This window comes from Bufo bufo, chromosome 8 (assembly GCF_905171765.1).
Source record: "Bufo bufo chromosome 8, aBufBuf1.1, whole genome shotgun sequence".
NCBI classification, from domain to species: Eukaryota; Metazoa; Chordata; class Amphibia; order Anura; family Bufonidae; genus Bufo; species Bufo bufo.
In genome coordinates this window covers 230,912,662-230,931,598 of record NC_053396.1, presented here as the reverse complement: position 1 = coordinate 230,931,598, position 18,937 = coordinate 230,912,662, and the positions used below count along the sequence as shown (strand labels likewise).

Below are 18,937 nucleotides of genomic sequence, written 5' to 3'. Positions count from 1 at the left end.
CTCGTAGCTGTTGGGAGAGGAATGACAACCGCTCGTACTGGTGGATAATCCGCTCTCCCATCCTGCTGGCCGTGCTGGTGAGTTATGGGACTTTTTCAGCGCAGTTATCAGCCTCAGTCACCGAGGTCTCTCCATACCGACGCGGAATTATTACTGCACAGACGCGTTCCGCCCCTCTGCTGTGCCATCTCTGGACGCCATCTGGCCTTGTGTGGTTTATCTATGAAATGAAATTCTGAGGCACAGAAGATCTATAATGAGCAATGGGGCGTGTATATATATTGTAGTTCCATATATATGGGGCGTGTATATATATTGTATTTGCATATATATGGGACGTGTATGTATATTGTATGCCTGTATATGGGACGTATATATATATTGTATTCCTGTATATGGGGCGTGTATATATATTGTATTCCTGTATATGGGGCGTGTATATATATATATATTGTATGCCTGTATATGGGGCGTGTATATATATTGTATGCCTGTATATGGGGCGTGTATATATATTGTATGCCTGTATATGGGGCGTATATATATATTGTATTCCTGTATACAGTATGGGGCGTGTATATATATTGTATTTCCATATATATGGGACGTGTATGTATATTGTATGCCTGTATATGGGGCGTGAATACATATTATCTGGGTATATGGGACGTATATATAACCTACGTGATAATATATACAGTGTATGGGGGTATATATATATATATATATATATCTATACAGTGGATATAAAAAGTCTACACGCCCCTGTTATAATGTCAGGTTTCTGTGATGTAAAAAAATGAGGCAAAGATAAATAATTTCAGAACTTTTTCCACCTTTAATGTGACCTATAAACTGTACAACTCAATGGAAAAACAAACTGAAATCTTTTAGGTGGAGGCAAGAAAACAAAACAAACTATAATAATGTGGTTGCATAAGTGTGCACACCCTCCTATAACTGGTGATCTAGCTGTGCTCAGAATGAAGCAATCACATTCAGAATCCTGTTAGATCGGAGTCAGCATACACCGGCCATCATGTAAAGTGCCTCTGATTAACCCCAGATAAAGCTCAGCTGCTCTAGTTGGTCTTTCCTGAAATGTCCTTGGTCACATCCCACAGCAGAAGCCACGGTCCACAGAGAGCTTCCATCAGAGGGATCTCATTGTTAGAAGGTATCAGTCAGGAGAAGGGGACACAAGAATGTCCAAGGCATTAGATCTACCATGGAACACAGAGGAGACCGTCATCATCAAGTGGGGAAATATGGCCCAACAGTGACATCACCAAGAACTGGACGTCCCTCCAAAACTGATGAAAAGACGAGAAGAAAACTGGTCTGGGAGGCGACCAAGAGGCCGACAGCAACATTATAGAGGGAGGAATATCTGGCCAGTCCTGGCCGTGTGGTCCATGTGACAACAATCTCCCGTATTCTTCATATGTCTGGGCTATGGGGTAGAGGGGCAAGACGAAAGCCTCTTCTTACCAAGAAAAACATCCAAGCCAGGCTACATTCTGCAAAAACACATCTGAAGTCTCCCAAAAGCATGTGGGAAAAGGTGTTATGGTCTGATGAAACCAAGGTTGGACTTTTTGGCCATAATTCCAAAAGATATGTTTGGTGCAAAAACAACCCTGCCCATCACCAGAAGAACCCCATCCCCACAGTGAAGCCTGGTGGTGGCAGCATCATGCCAAGGGGCTGGTCTTCTTCAGCTGGAACTGGGGCCTTAGTTAAGCTGGAGGGAATTCTGAACAGTTCCAAATACCGGTCAATATTGGCCCAAAACCTTCAGGCTTCTGCTAGAAAGCTGAACATGAAGAGGAACTTCATCTATCAGCAGGACAACGACCCAAAGCAGACATCCAAATCACCAAGGAATGGCTTCACCAGAAGAAGAGGAAAGCTTTGGAATGGCCCAGCCAGAGCCCAGACCTGAATCCGACTGACAATCTGTGGGGTGATCTGAAGAGGGCTGTGCCCAGGAGATGCCCTCGCAATCTGTGGGGTGATCTGAAGAGGGCTGTGCCCAGGAGATGCCCTCGCAATCTGTGGGGTGATCTGAAGAGGGCTGTGCCCAGGAGATGCCCTCGCAATCTGTGGGGTGATCTGAAGAGGGCCGTGCACAGGAGATGCCCTCACAATCTGTGGGGTGATCTGAAGAGGGCCGTGCCCAGGAGATGCCCTCACAATCTGTGGGGTGATCTGAAGAGGGCCGTGCACAGGAGATGCCCTCGCAATCTGTGGGGTGATCTGAAGAGGGCCGTGCCCAGGAGATGCCCTCACAATCTGTGGGGTGATCTGAAGAGGGCTGTGCCCAGGAGATGCCCTCGTAATCTGTGGGGTGATCTGAAGAGGGCCGTGCCCAGGAGATGCCCTCGCAATCTGTGGGGTGATCTGAAGAGGGCTGTGCCCAGGAGATGCCCTCGTAATCTGTGGGGTGATCTGAAGAGGGCTGTGCCCAGGAGATGCCCTCGCAATCTGTGGGGTGATCTGAAGAGGGCTGTGCCCAGGAGATGCCCTCACAATCTGTGGGGTGATCTGAAGAGGGCTGTGCCCAGGAGATGCCCTCGTAATCTGTGGGGTGATCTGAAGAGGGCCGTGCCCAGGAGATGCCCTCGCAATCTGTGGGGTGATCTGAAGAGGGCTGTGCCCAGGAGATGCCCTCGCAATCTGTGGGGTGATCTGAAGAGGGCTGTGCCCAGGAGATGCCCTCGCAATCTGTGGGGTGATGTGAAGAGGGCTGTGCCCAGGAGATGCCCTCGCAATCTGTGGGGTGATCTGAAGAGGGCTGTGCCCAGGAGATGCCCTCGCAATCTGACAGATCTGGAGTGTTTTTGCCAAGAAGAGTGGGCAAATCTTGCCAAGTCAAAGTGTGCCATGCTGATAGACTCATACCCAAAAAGAGTGCTGGAATAAAATCAAAAGGTTCTTCAACAAACTATTAGTTTAAGGGTGTGCACACTTATGCAACCACATCATTTTATTTTTATATTTTTTCTTCCTTCCACCTAAAAGATTTCAGTTTGTTTCCCATTGAGTTGTACAGTTTATAGGTCACATTAAAGGGGGAAAAAGTTCTGAAATGATTTATCTTTGTCTCATTTCTTTACATCACAGAAACCTGACATTTATACAGGGGCGTGTAGACTTTTTATATCCACTGTATAGATATATACTGTAGTGCTGCTCAGCTCTGATTGGCTGCCTTTGTGTGATGTCATCAGGTGAATTTCATAATCTTCCTGCGGATTCTGCGCATCCTGGTCCTGAAACTTCGAGCCAATCAGATGAGGAGGAGTGACCGCAAGTACAGGTAATACCCCCTGCAGAGCATTGCATCCTGTAGAGCATCCTCCCCTGCGCAATACAGAACACTGACCTGCAGAGCATCTCTTCTCACTCTCCTCCTCAGGTTGGCCAAGTCTACGCTGACGTTGATTCCTCTCCTGGGGATCCATGAAGCCGTCTTCAACCTCATCCCTGAGGAGAGTGCAACGGGCCGGGTGCGGTACAGTAAGCTGGGCCTGGAACTCCTGCTCAGCTCCTTCCATGTACGAGATTCCTGCCCTCACTGTCTGTATAAAAAAATATACCAGTTTACACGTGGGAAAGGGATGTGGTTTGGGGTGTGACTTAACCTGAGTTATTTGGCACCACCGGTTTGTTGACTCTTGTGTATTTGGAGCAAATAATCTGATGCTGTGATTTGGATGCTGGTAAAGCGCCAGTAAACGGCCATTATAACATAGGGATTAGGTGGGCAAGCACTCATCTTCTCACTTCTTCTCTGAAAGGAAAAGACCACAATATGTAACAGTCAGAGAGTAAGTATGGGGGATTGATAACATGCACAGAAGTCCATGTTACCCCTCTCCCTGGAGTAATGTACAGTTATGCAGAGAGGAGCATCTATACCTCTCCTCCCATCCCTGTAGTCTCTCAGCATCTGTGCCGATGACTCCCTATCCTCCTCCAGGCTGACTGAGTTGACCAAAGGATGGGGGAGGGTGGCTACATCAACCAGCTCTATCACAGGCTCTATAGCAGCTAGACATGTGACCAAAGTCTTGATTTAAAACGGACAGCCTGAGAGGTCATGTTTTAAAGATTAGAGTATCAGCTTTAAAACCAGACCTGGATCTCCGGCTGCTATGCAACCTAAAATCGAGCCGGTAGAAGTCGTCCTTCCTCCTTTATCTGGCTATGATCTCAGCCAGCCTGGGGTGGGGGGAAGTGGAGGACATGCTTGTAGGCTGCAGGGACAGGACGAGAAGCATAGACCGAGTCATCCCAATGTATAACAGGGTAATCTAGGGCATTGCTTTCCCCTTAGTGCTACCACACAGTTCTAATGCCCACATTGTGCCCCCTAACAGTAGTTGTGCCCACACTGTGCCCCCTCACAGTTGCTATGCCCATATTGTGCCCCTCACAATAGTAATGCTCATACTATGCCCCCACACAGAAGTTGTGCCCACACTGTGCCCCCTCACAGTTGCTATGCCCATATTGTGCCCCTCACAATAGTAATGCTCATACTATGCCCCCACACAGACGTTATGCCCACATTGTGCCCCTTACAGTAGTAATTCCCACATTTGCCCCTTTCAGTGATGCTCCCTCCATAAATCCTTGCCTATTTCCTGGGTGCTCCCCAGCAGCAGGACCCAGTCACACACACATTGCACTGGACTCTGCACGCTCTTCACACACAGCCCAGTATCTCGATGTATGGACTGCTGGGGAGCACTGCAGCTTAGCAGAGCGGTGGACGGCTCCCTGCTTCACCATGTAGATGAACGGGCACGCACTCAACCCTCTGTGCCCAGGGCCCCGCTTGCCCCCCGCCCTCACTATGCCCCTGGATCCTCCTGTCCTCTGTGTGACTGTACAAGAAGCCAGGGAAGGGTTTTATGGACTTCAGTGCATGTTATCCCTTGTTTTAGAGCTCAGATTGTGGCTCATATCTGTAGCTGTTCTACAGCCTGAGATATCTCCCGGTATCTCACAAAGCCTTGACTGCTCAAGGGAAAACCGCAGGTAGGTAGAATTACACATTAAATGCTGCCCTGCCTCCCAGTGGTTCCAGGTGGGAATCCTACATACACAAACCAGTACATGATAAAGTATGTGCCCCCCTACGCTGGGTAACCAGCTGTTTCATATGGTCAGTCCTGCCACTCTCTAATATCAGGTCCTCACCTCTGTCGTTCATGTATTGCTTTGAATCCTCATGGACTGCACATTTCAGGCCTCCACAACCTACACGTTGTGATAAAACTGCAGCTGATGAATAACATATCATTACAGGGGAGATCTCCATTAGATTGAAACCAAGCTCCAAACCCCTGCAGAGAGTCACCAGATACCATTCTACAGCCTCTAGAAGGGGCTCAGGAGCTTAGTGTAGATATTCCCCTAGAGAGCTCCCCCTAGTGGTGTCTGTGGAGGAGCCATCACCTGTGATCACTGGATTTATGGAGGACCCATCACCTGTGATCACTGGATTTATGGAGGAGCCATCACCTGTGATCACTGGATTTCTGGAGGAGCCATCACCTGTAATCACTGGATTTATGGAGGAGCCATCACCTGTGATCACTGGATTTATGGAGGAGCCATTACCTGTGATCACTGGATTTCTGGAGGAGCCATTACCTGTGATCACTGGATTTATAGAGGAGCCATCACCTGTGATCACTGAATTTATGGAGGAGCCATTACCTGTGATCACTGGATTTATGGAGGAGCCATTACCTGTGATCACTGGATTTATGGAGGAGCCATTACCTGTGATCACTGGATTTATAGAGGATCCATCACCTGTGATCACTGGATTTATAGAGGAGCCATTACCTGTGATCACTGGATTTATGGAGGAGCCATTACCTGTGATCACTGGATTTATGGAGGAGCCATTACTTGTGATCACTGGATTTATAGAGGAGCCATCACCTGTGATCACTGGATTTATGGAGGAGCCATAAATCACAGGTGATGGCTCCTCCATAAATCCAGTGATCACAGGTGATGGCTCCTCAATAAATCCAGTGATCACAGGTGATGGCTCCTCCATAAATCCAGTGATCACAGGTGATGGCTCCTCCATAAATCCAGTGATCACAGGTGATGGCTCCTCCATAAATCCAGTGATCACAGGTAATGGCTCCTCCATAAATCCAGTGATCACAGGTAATGGCTCCTCCATAAATCCAGTGATCACAGGTGATGGCTCCTCCATAAATCCAGTGATCACAGGTAATGGCTCCTCCATAAATCCAGTGATCACAGGTAATGGCTCCTCCATAAATCCAGTGATCACAGATGATGGCTGATTCATAAATCCAGTGATCACAGGTAATGGCTCCTCCATAAATCCAGTGATCACAGGTAATGGCTCCTCCATAAATCCAGTGATCACAGGTAATGGCTCCTCCATAAATCCAGTGATCACAGGTAATGGCTCCTCCATAAATCCAGTGATCACAGGTAATGGCTCCTCCATAAATCCAGTGATCACAGGTAATGGCTCCTCCATAAATCCAGTGATCACAGGTGATGGCTCCTCCATAAATCCAGTGATCACAGGTGATGGCTCCTCCATAAATCCAGTGATCACAGGTGATGGCTCCTCCATAAATCCAGTGATCACAGGTAATGGCTCCTCCATAAATCCAGTGATCACAGGTGATGGCTCCTCCATAAATCCAGTGATCACAGATGATGGCTGATTCATAAATCCAGTGATCACAGGTAATGGCTCCTCCATAAATCCAGTGATCACAGGTAATGGCTCCTCCATAAATCCAGTGATCACAGATGATGGCTGATTCATAAATCCAGTGATCACAGGTAATGGCTCCTCCATAAATCCAGTGATCACAGGTAATGGCTCCTCCATAAATCCAGTGATCACAGGTAATGGCTCCTCCATAAATCCAGTGATCACAGGTAATGGCTCCTCCATAAATCCAGTGATCACAGGTAATGGCTCCTCCATAAATCCAGTGATCACAGGTAATGGCTCCTCCATAAATCCAGTGATCACAGGTGATGGCTCCTCCATAAATCCAGTGATCACAGGTGATGGCTCCTCCATAAATCCAGTGATCACAGGTGATGGCTCCTCCATAAATCCAGTGATCACAGGTAATGGCTCCTCCATAAATCCAGTGATCACAGGTGATGGCTCCTCTATAAATTAAGTGATCACAGGTGATGGCTCCTCCATAAATCCAGTGATCACAGGTGATGGCTCCTCCATAAATCCAGTGATCACAGGTAATGGCTCCTCCATAAATCCAGTGATCACAGGTAATGGCTCCTCCATAAATCCAGTGATGGCTGGATTTATGGAGGAGCCATCACCTGTGATCACTGGATTTATGAATGAGCCATCACCTGTGATCACTGGATTTATGGAGGAGCCATTACCTGTGATCACTGGATTTATGGAGGAGCCATTACCTGTGATCACTGGATTTATGAATGAGCCATCACCTGTGATCACTGGATTTATGAATGAGCCATCACCTGTGATCACTGGATTTATGGAGGAGCCATCACCTGTGATCACTGGATTTATGGAGGAGCCATTACCTGTGATCACTGGATTTATGGAGGAGCCATCACCTGTGATCACTGGATTTATGGAGGAGCCATTACCTGTGATCACTGGATTTATGGAGGAGCCATCACCTGTGATCACTGGATTTATGAATGAGCCATCACCTGTGATCACTGGATTTATGGAGGAGCCATCACCTGTGATCACTGGATTTATGAATGAGCCATCACCTGTGATCACTGGATTTATGGAGGAGCCATCACCTGTGATCACTGGATTTATGGAGGAGCCATCACCTGTGATAACTGGATTTATGAATGAGCCATCACCTGTGATCACTGGATTTATGGAGGAGCCATCACCTGTGATCACTGGATTTATGGAGGAGCCATCACCTGTGATCACTGGATTTATGAATGAGCCATCACCTGTGATCACTGGATTTATGGAGGAGCCATCACCTGTGATCACTGGATTTATGGAGGAGCCATTACCTGTGATCACTGGATTTATGGAGGAGCCATTACCTGTGATCACTGGATTTATGGAGGAGCCATTACCTGTGATCACTGGATTTATGGAGGAGCCATTACCTGTGATCACTGGATTTATGGAGGAGCCATTACCTGTGATCACTGGATTTATGGAGGATCCATCACCTGTGATCACTGGATTTATAGAGGAGCCATTACCTGTGATCACTGGATTTATGGAGGAGCCATTACCTGTGATCACTGGATTTATGGAGGAGCCATTACTTGTGATCACTGGATTTATGGAGGAGCCATCACCTGTGATCACTGGATTTATGGAGGAGCCATAAATCACAGGTGATGGATCCTCCATAAATCCAGTGATCACAGGTGATGGCTCCTCAATAAATCCAGTGATCACAGGTAATGGCTCCTCCATAAATCCAGTGATCACAGGTGATGGCTCCTCCATAAATCCAGTGATCACAGGTGATGGCTCCTCCATAAATCCAGTGATCACAGGTAATGGCTCCTCCATAAATCCAGTGATCACAGGTAATGGCTCCTCCATAAATCCAGTGATCACAGGTGATGGCTCCTCCATAAATCCAGTGATCACAGGTAATGGCTCCTCCATAAATCCAGTGATCACAGGTAATGGCTCCTCCATAAATCCAGTGATCACAGATGATGGCTGATTCATAAATCCAGTGATCACAGGTAATGGCTCCTCCATAAATCCAGTGATCACAGGTAATGGCTCCTCCATAAATCCAGTGATAACAGGTAATGGCTCCTCCATAAATCCAGTGATCACAGGTAATGGCTCCTCCATAAATCCAGTGATCACAGGTAATGGCTCCTCCATAAATCCAGTGATCACAGGTAATGGCTCCTCCATAAATCCAGTGATCACAGGTGATGGCTCCTCCATAAATCCAGTGATCACAGGTGATGGCTCCTCCATAAATCCAGTGATCACAGGTGATGGCTCCTCCATAAATCCAGTGATCACAGGTGATGGCTCCTCCATAAATCCAGTGATCACAGGTGATGGCTCCTCCATAAATCCAGTGATCACAGATGATGGCTGATTCATAAATCCAGTGATCACAGGTAATGGCTCCTCCATAAATCCAGTGATCACAGGTAATGGCTCCTCCATAAATCCAGTGATCACAGATGATGGCTGATTCATAAATCCAGTGATCACAGGTAATGGCTCCTCCATAAATCCAGTGATCACAGGTAATGGCTCCTCCATAAATCCAGTGATCACAGGTAATGGCTCCTCCATAAATCCAGTGATCACAGGTAATGGCTCCTCCATAAATCCAGTGATCACAGGTAATGGCTCCTCCATAAATCCAGTGATCACAGGTAATGGCTCCTCCATAAATCCAGTGATCACAGGTGATGGCTCCTCCATAAATCCAGTGATCACAGGTGATGGCTCCTCCATAAATCCAGTGATCACAGGTGATGGCTCCTCCATAAATCCAGTGATCACAGGTAATGGCTCCTCCATAAATCCAGTGATCACAGGTGATGGCTCCTCTATAAATTAAGTGATCACAGGTGATGGCTCCTCCATAAATCCAGTGATCACAGGTGATGGCTCCTCCATAAATCCAGTGATCACAGGTAATGGCTCCTCCATAAATCCAGTGATCACAGGTAATGGCTCCTCCATAAATCCAGTGATGGCTGGATTTATGGAGGAGCCATCACCTGTGATCACTGGATTTATGAATGAGCCATCACCTGTGATCACTGGATTTATGGAGGAGCCATTACCTGTGATCACTGGATTTATGGAGGAGCCATTACCTGTGATCACTGGATTTATGAATGAGCCATCACCTGTGATCACTGGATTTATGAATGAGCCATCACCTGTGATCACTGGATTTATGGAGGAGCCATCACCTGTGAGCACTGGATTTATGGAGGAGCCATTACCTGTGATCACTGGATTTATGGAGGAGCCATCACCTGTGATCACTGGATTTATGGAGGAGCCATTACCTGTGATCACTGGATTTATGGAGGAGCCATCACCTGTGATCACTGGATTTATGAATGAGCCATCACCTGTGATCACTGGATTTATGGAGGAGCCATCACCTGTGATCACTGGATTTATGAATGAGCCATCACCTGTGATCACTGGATTTATGGAGGAGCCATCACCTGTGATCACTGGATTTATGGAGGAGCCATCACCTGTGATAACTGGATTTATGAATGAGCCATCACCTGTGATCACTGGATTTATGGAGGAGCCATCACCTGTGATCACTGGATTTATGGAGGAGCCATCACCTGTGATCACTGGATTTATGAATGAGCCATCACCTGTGATCACTGGATTTATGGAGGAGCCATCACCTGTGATCACTGGATTTATGGAGGAGCCATTACCTGTGATCACTGGATTTATGGAGGAGCCATTACCTGTGATCACTGGATTTATGGAGGAGCCATTACCTGTGATCACTGGATTTATGGAGGAGCCATTACCTGTGATCACTGGATTTATGGAGGAGCCATTACCTGTGATCACTGTGCAGTAGTGATACAAAGTTCCTTTTGCGCTGTGGCATTAGAAGAATTCTGATATCTCTGACTTTAGTCTAACCAGACCGTCTGTTACTCTGTAATTCCTCTAGCGCCGTTCTATGGAAACAGTAGGTTTAAAGAGCACAACAAATGCTTTTTATTTTTATTATTATTTATTATTATAGCGCCATTCATTCCATAGCGCTGTACATATGATAAGCGGTATACATACCTAATACAGACGATTGCACGAAGCATAAACCAGAGACGAGTTACAGACTGGTACAGACGGAGAGAGAGCCTTGCCCACGAGGCTTACAATCTACATGGTATGGGAGAAGGGCACAGTAGGTGCGGGTGAAACTGGTCATGGCGGTATAGAGGCAGCAGGGTCAGGGGTTGTAGGCTTGTCTGAAGAGGTGGTTTTCAGGTTTCTTTGAAGGATTCCACTGTAGGTGAGAGTCTGATATGTTGGGGTAGCGAGTTCCAGAGTATGGGGGATGCGCGGGAGAAATCCTGGAGGCGATTGTGGGAAGAGGTGATAAGAGGAGAGGAGAGAAGGAGTTCTTGTGAGGATTGGAGAGTGCGTGTGGGGATGTATCGGGAAAGTAGCTCAGAGATGTAGGGAGGGGACAGGTTATGGACGGCCTTGTATGTATTTGTTAGTACTTTGAAGTGAATTCGTTGGGCAATGGGGAGCCAGTGAAGGGGTTGGCAGAGGGAAGAGGCAGAGGAGTAATAGGGGGAGAGGTGGATTAGTCGGGCAGCAGAGTTGAGGATAGATTGGAGGGGTGCAAGAGTGCTAGATGGGAGGCCACAGAGGAGGATGTTGCAGTAGTCTAGGCGGGAGATGATGAGGGCATGTACAAGCATTTTCGCAGATTCAAAGTTAAGGAAAGCGCGGATGCGGGAGATGTTTTTGAGTTGGAGGCGGCAGGTGGTGGAAAGGGCTTGGATGTGCGGTTGGAAGGAGAGGGAAGAATCTAAGGTCACTCCAAGACAGCGGACTTGGTTGACTGGGGAGAGTGTGCAGCCATTGATCGTGATAGATAGGTCTGTTGGGGGGGTTGAGCAAGATGGGGGAAAGAGGATGAATTCTGTCTTATCCATGTTAAGTTTTAGAAAGCGAGAGGAGAAGAAGGATGATATAGAAGATAGACAATGTGGGATTCTGGATAGTAAGGTGGTGATGTCTGGACCAGAGAGGTAGATTTGTGTGTCATCAGCGTGGGAGTGCTACTGAAAGCCATGGGACTCTGAGATGTCCCAGGCCAAAAGTATAGATAGAGAAGAGCAGGGGTCCTAGGACAGAGCCTTGCGAGACACCAGAGAGGGAATGAGACGAGGAGGTGGTGTGGGAGTGGGAGACGCTAAACGTCCGGTCTGTGAGGTATGATGTGATCCAGAAGAGGGCCAGGTCGGTGATGCCAAGAGATGAGAGAGTTTGCAACAGAATGGAATGGTCAACAGTGTCGAAGGCAGAGGACAGGTCAAGGAGAAGGAGGACACGGTAATGGAGAAGGCAGAGGACAGGTCAAGGAGAAGGAGGACAGAGTAATGGAGAAGGCAGAGGACAGGTCAAGGAGAAGGAGGACAGAGTAATGGAGAAGGCAGAGGGCAGGTCAAGGAGAAGGAGGACAGAGTATTGTTTCTTGGTTTTGGCTGTCAGTAGGTCATTGGTGACTTTGGTGAGGGCAGTCTCAGTCGAGTGGTGGGGTCAGAAGCCAGATTGTAGTCGGTCAAAGAGGGAGCAGGAGGAGAGGTGAGAGGACAGTTCAGAATGGACATGTTGTTCAAGTAGCTTTGAGGCATACGGAAGCAGTGATATGGGGCGATAACTGGACAATGAAGATGGGTCAAGTGAAGGCTTTTTGAGGATGGGTGTAATGGTAGCGTGTTTAAAAGCAGAGGGGAAGACACCAGAGTTTAGTGATAGGTTGAAGAGATGAGTTAGGGCTGGGATAAACACTGGTGAGGTTAGGGATGAGGTGGGATGGGATTGGGTCAAGTGCCCAGGTGGTCAGATGTGATCTGGAGAGTAGAGTGGAGAGTTTTTCTTCTGTAATGGTGGAGAAGCGGGTTTTGGGAGAAGAGGACCGAGCAGTTGTGTAGAGGGTCTGTGGGGACTGTGTAGGGAAACTTTCTCTGATGTTGACTATCTTTTGTTTGAAATATTTGGCAAAGTCCTCAGCTGAGAGGAGAGGAGAGGGTGGGGGCGCTGGGGGCGCTGGGGGCGGAGAAGGGAGGTAAAAGTGCTAAAATGTTGTTGGGCTGTGGGACAGGGAAGATATGAGAGATGAGAAGTCGCCTGTTTTGCATCAGCGAGTGAGGATTTGAATATGAGGAGGGATTGCTTGTATGCAGTGAAATGCTCCTTAGAAAGGGGTTTCTTCCATCGCCGCTCAGCAGCCCTGGAAGCTTGTCTGAGTTTTTTGGTCTAGTTGGTGTGCCAGGGTTGTCTGTTAATTTTTCGGGTTTTGTTGTGTGTGAGGGGGGCAACAGTGTCCAGAGGTGTGCTTATTGTGGTGTTATATAGGGTGGTAGCAGCTTCTGGGTCTAGGAGGGAACAGATGGTAGAGAGTGGGAGAAGAGAGTCAGAAAGCAAGCGAAAGTCGAGATGTTTAAGGTTCCTGCGGGGGTGTGTTAGTGTGTGGACCGGGGGAGCAGCAGAAGAGACCAGTGAAGAGAAGGTGAGTAGGTTGTGGTCGGAGAGGGGGAGAGGCAAATTAGAAAGGTTAGATAGGGAGCAGAGGTAAAGATAAGATCCAGAGTGTGACCATCTCTGTGGGTGGGAGCTGAAGACCACTGTGATAGGCCGAAGGAGGAAGAGAGCGATAGGAGTTTAGAGGCGGCCGAGTGGCAGGTGTCAATAGGGATGATGAAGTCACCCATGATGATAGTGGGGATGTCGGCAGAAAGTGTAGGAGCCAGGTGTTAAAGTGGTCCAGAAGGATGGTGGCTGGGCCTGGAGGGCGGTAAATGACGGCTACTTGAAGGTTGGAGGGAGAGTAGATGCGAACAGAGTGCACTTCAAATGAGGTGAGCGTAATGGAGGGTGGCAGTGGAGTTGGGCTGTAGGAGCAGGTGTCTGATAGGAGAAGACCAACTCCTCCACCATGTTTGCAGACGGGGCGGGGGGTGTGAGTGAATTGAAATCCACTATAAGAGAGTGCAGCAGGGGAGGAGGTGTCAGAGGGTGTCAGCCATGTTTCTGTGAGACCCAGAAAGGAAAGGTTTTGAGAGATGAAAAGTTCATGAATGTAGGACAGTTTGTCACAGACAGAGCGTGCGTTCCATAATGCTCCTGCAAGAGGAACCAAAGGAGCAGGGGTCAGAGGAATGGTTATTAGGTTTAAGGGGGTTGCCGAAATTTGTAGAAGGAGATTTGTATTGGAACGTAGAGGTGATAGTGGGGATTTGCTGAGGGGGTCCAGGGTTTGGAGAGATATCACCAGCAATAAGGAGAAGCAGGGAAAGTGTTAATAGGTGAGAATAGGAGAGGGCAGGAGGCATCTGTGTGTGTTTGGGAAGGAAGTGTTTTATGTTGCCAAGCAGGTTTGTGCAAGCGTCAGATGAGAAGGTAAGATGGAGGGAGAGATGAATAGTTCCTTGCTGGGTGAATGAACGTGGGGGTATTTCAGGAGGTTGTGGAAAAGTGGGAGGAGTAAGAGGAAAAATTGAAACATTGTTTGCATGAATTATGTCTGTAATTACCTGTGGTCCCCTCTGGTCCAATTCTGGTATAATTCAGTCTGTGCACTTAAGAGTTGCACTTGAGAGATGTTGCATTTGAAAAGACCTAGGACCTTAGATTTATACCACTCAGTGTTCAATCAGGTGTGACCAAGAGGGGAGGGGGCCACATATGGCCTGATCAAGGAGGACCAGATACAGGGGTGAAATAGTCAATGTAAACAAATACATTAATAGTTCAGACAAGACATACCAGGATTTAGAAGGAGAGATGAGAGGGATGGACAAGATCAGACTGTGGAAAAGCTGGGTGTAGCAGCAAGCTTCAGACAAGACATACCTGGAGATGAGGGAATTGGGGGATGGTCAGTAGGCAGTGATGACAAAGTGGATCCAATATCCGTAATATTACATTCTGGTATAATTCAGTCTGTGCACTTAAGAGTTGCACTTGAGAGATGTTGCATTTGGAATGCTTGAAATAACTTCTTTATTAACTTCAACTTTTCTTCATATAACACTGCCGCCTCCGCAGCAGATAGTCCATGTACATAACACGTGTTGAAAAGATATCACAAAATGGCGGTATGATTAGGATGGTGGTTCAACTGTTCAATCTTGGCATTCAACATAAAATGGTGGATATATTTCTCTCTTCAGTATCTGTACTCTCACTTTAAGTTATTTAAGCACTTTATGATCTCTCTGAGAGGTATATCTAAGATTTGACCGATAGTTCTACTGATCTGTATGCAATTTGTATGGATTGCTATTTGTAGTTTGCAATTGTATGGTTGCAATTGCAAACTGCAAGTAAACACATATACCCAGTTCAGTATACAGCTCTAATCACACTATTAACAGTAGGAACACATCATAACTGTATTAAATACCTATTTTGGCCTCTTTGCTTCCATAAAACTGAACTCTGGCTGGATCTGTGTTAGTGATGTCCGGTTCATGAACGAATCGTTCATTTGAATCGATTCATTTCAGTGAACCGGAGGAGTCGATTCATTTGAATGATCCGATCCGTTTGAAACGGCTCAGCTCAGTCACAGCACACAGACAATGAATGCAGACGCTCAGCTCACCTCACGCTGGCAGCAGGAGCCTGAGGGCGGGACTGGGAGGAGTCAGTAATATGATCTTAGAGTGGAAGAGCTGCTTCTGCCAGCCCCGCCCCTCCCCGCCCACCAACCAATCACCGACCAGAGCTGAGGGGGCGGGGCCAGCACAGCACACTGCAGCTCTGACTCGAGTCCTCTGAGCCGTCTGTACAGGGAGTCTAAAGGAATCGAATGAGTCACAAGAACCTAAAGATCCGACTCAGTCAGTGACTCATTCCATTCAAGAGCCGAGAGTCACTAGAACAGGTTACATTACACTGAGGCTGTCGGCTCTTGTTGCAGCAGTGATAAGGTTAAGGGACAGATGACACAGAGTTTAGATTATAGGTTGAATTAAATTAACCCTTTAGAATCAAATTGACTTCTCAGGAGATATATATGTTAAAGGCATCTCATTCAGTAGCTATATAACTAAGGGTGGGTTTACATGAGATGCCTTTAACATATATATCTCCTGAGAAGCCAATTTGATTCTAAAGGGTTAATGTAATTCATCCTGTAATCTAAACTCTGTGTCATCTGTCCCTTCTCTTATCTCTGCTCCTTATCACTGCTGCAACAAGAGCCGACAGCCTCAGTGTAATGTAACCTGTTCTAGTGACTCTCGGCTCTTGAATGGAATGAGTCACTGACTGAGTCGGATCTTTAGATTCTTGTGACTCATTCCATTCCTTTAGACTCCCTGTACAGACGGCTCAGAGGACTCGAGTCAGAGCTGCAGTGTGCTGTGCTGGCCTCGCCCCCTCAGCTCTGGTCGGTGATTGGTTGGTGGGCGGGGAGGGGCGGGGCTAGCACTTGCGAGTCAGCTCAGCAGTCTGACTCACCAAGTGAACCGAAGATCCGATTCATGAATCGGTTCATTTGAATGAGCTGATCCAAATGAACCGATTCACCTAAAAGAGCCGAACTTCCCATCACTAATCTGTGTCTGTTAAGCTCCTGTCTCTGGTAAGTAATGATTCCAGCAGCTCCTGCTAGGGGAATTCCCAGACAGGCTGTGTGTGAGGCTGGCTTTGATTGGTGAAAACTCTTGCTGTGTGTGAGAAGCTGGCTGTGATTGGTCTAGACTTTTGCCCAGCAACAACAGTTTAACTCTATGCTTTCTGTTGTTTCTGCTGTGTCACTGAGCTTACCTTACATTACAAAATGAATCTTAAAGGCATATTATCTTTTCTGCTTCTGTGAACACAAAATATAACAGTTATATGACATCCAAAACATGAAGTCACAGTCAATAACTCTGCTTTTGTCTTTAACACATAAACATAGGAACTGTATTAAAGAGGACCTTTCACCGATCCTGACATCGTGAACTAAGTATCATGACGTATACAGCGGCGCCCAGGGATCTCACTGCACTTATTATCCCTGGGCGCCGCTCCGTTCTCCCGTTATGCCCTCCGGTATGTTCGAGGACTTGGTTATAGTAGGCGGAGTCTGCCCTTGTTCTCCGGGCGTCTCCTTTTCCTAGGCTGTAGCGCTGGCCAATCGCAGCGCAGAGCTCACAGCCTGGGAGAAAAAACCTAGAAGAAGGAGACGCCCAGCAGAACAAGGGCAGACTCCGCCTACTATAACCAAGTCCCCGAACATAGCGGAGGGCATAACGGGCGAACAGAGCGGCGCCCGGGGATAATAAGTGCAGTGAGATCCCGGGCGCCGCTCTATGTAGCCTGATAATTATCTTACAATGTTTGGACTGATGAAAGTTCCTTTTAGGCCTCTTTCACACGGACGTCATGGATTTGGGCCGGATAAGATGCGAGTGCGTCGCGGGAAAATGCGTGATTTTTCCGCGCGAGTGCAAAACATTTTAATGCATTTTGCTCGCGCGTGAGAAAAATCTGCATGTTTGGTACCCAGACCCGAACTTCGTCACAGAAGTTCAGGTTTGGGTTCAAGGTTCTGTTGATTTTATTATTTTCCCTTATAACATGGTTATAAAGGAAAATAATAGCATTCTTCATACAGAATGCATAGTACAATAGCGCTGGAGGGGTTAAAAAAAATAAAAATAATAATTTAACTGACCTCATCCACTTGTTCGCGCAGCCGGCATCTTTTCTGTCTTCATCTGTGAGGAAAAGGACCTTTGATGACGTCACTGCGCTGATCACATGATCTTTTACCATGGTGATGGATCATGTGATGGACCATGTGAGGAGCTCTGTGATGTCATCAAAGGTCCTTTACCCAGGTCCTGAAGAAAGAAGAGATGCCGGCTGCGTGAACAAGTGGATTAAGGTGAGTTAAATTTTTATTTTTTTAACCCCTCCAGCGCTATTGTACTATGCATTCTGTATGAAGAATGCAATTATTTTCCCCCATAACCATGTTATAAGGGAATATAATAACAATCGGGTCTCCATCCCGATCGTCTCCTAGCAACCGTGCGTGAAAATCGCACCGCATCCGCACTTGCTTGCGATTTTCACGCAGCCCCATTCACTTCTATGGGGCCTGCGTTACGTGGAAAACGCACAATATAGAGCATGCTGCGATTTTCACGCAACGCACAAGTGATGCGTGAAAATCACCGCTCGTGTGCAGAGCCCCATAGAAATGAATGGGTCCGGATTCAGTGCGGGTGCCCTGCGTTCACCTCACGCATCGCACCCGCGCGGAAATCTCGCCCCCGTGTGAAAGGGGCCTAACAGTCCAGAATGTACGGCTCTGTGTCCGCTCCATGTGGAGCTATTATTTCTGCGTTAGGGGGGCACATACTTTTGCACATAGCTTTCCTCCCTTCATAGCACTGACGGGTCTCTCTCTCTGTCCTGCAGGGGCTGCTGGTCGCTCTGCTGTACTGCATCTGTAATAAGGAGGTGAGGCCCCCCCGTCTGCCCCCCACGTCAGCACTGCACCCCAGGTTCTCATGTTCTGTCTCCCGCAGGTTCAGGCCGAGCTGCGCAGGAAGCTCCAGGACACCTTCCAAGGAGAACACCCATCATGTGCCCCCCGGTCCCTGCGCCCCCCCTCCCAGAAGAGCCCATGCTGCAGAGAACCTGATGTCTGAGCGCTCAGGGGCCCGCACCGGCCGACGCTACCCCCCCCCCCCCCACTTATTTATTGCTTGTATATCGCGGCTCTACAGTAAAATCTGGTACAAAGCAGCGAGCGCCGCCTGCTTCCTACACCTCGCCTGACACTAATGCTGGATTTACAGTCGGCGGCTCGTCAGTGGAGGAGACATTTACATGCAGTGGTCTCCTCCACAGTATGGAGACGAGGGGTCCTCATACAGAATCATGGCTTCTGGGCAGCAGATCGGTGGGGCCTGCAGGAACCACAGGGTCATCCGATGAATGATCGGCCGCACATTTACATGGCCAGATTGTCGGGAACAACCGTTCAGAAGGAGTCAGGTTGTCAGACACTAGTGGCAGGAGTCAGGGTGTCAGATACTAGTGGCAGGAGTCAGGGTGTCAGACACTAGTGGCAGGAGTCAGGGTGTCAGATACTAGTAGCAGGAGTCAGGGTGTCAGACACTAGTGGCAGGAGTCAGG

At 47.7% G+C, this 18,937-nt stretch overlaps 1 protein-coding gene across 1 annotated transcript in view; it reads left to right on the top strand.

The window, feature by feature from the left end:
* The window catches only part of LOC120978221 (gastric inhibitory polypeptide receptor-like), a 75,675-nt gene extending 57,228 nt beyond the window's left edge, over positions 1–18,447 (top strand). The window contains exons 8-12 of the mRNA XM_040406447.1: positions 8–77; positions 3,234–3,322; positions 3,422–3,560; positions 18,215–18,256; positions 18,325–18,447. Of these exons, the coding sequence (XP_040262381.1) occupies positions 8–77; positions 3,234–3,322; positions 3,422–3,560; positions 18,215–18,256; positions 18,325–18,447 (463 nt within the window). The remainder of the gene's footprint in view (positions 1–7; positions 78–3,233; positions 3,323–3,421; positions 3,561–18,214; positions 18,257–18,324) is intronic.
* Positions 18,448–18,937: the final 490 nt, after the last annotated feature.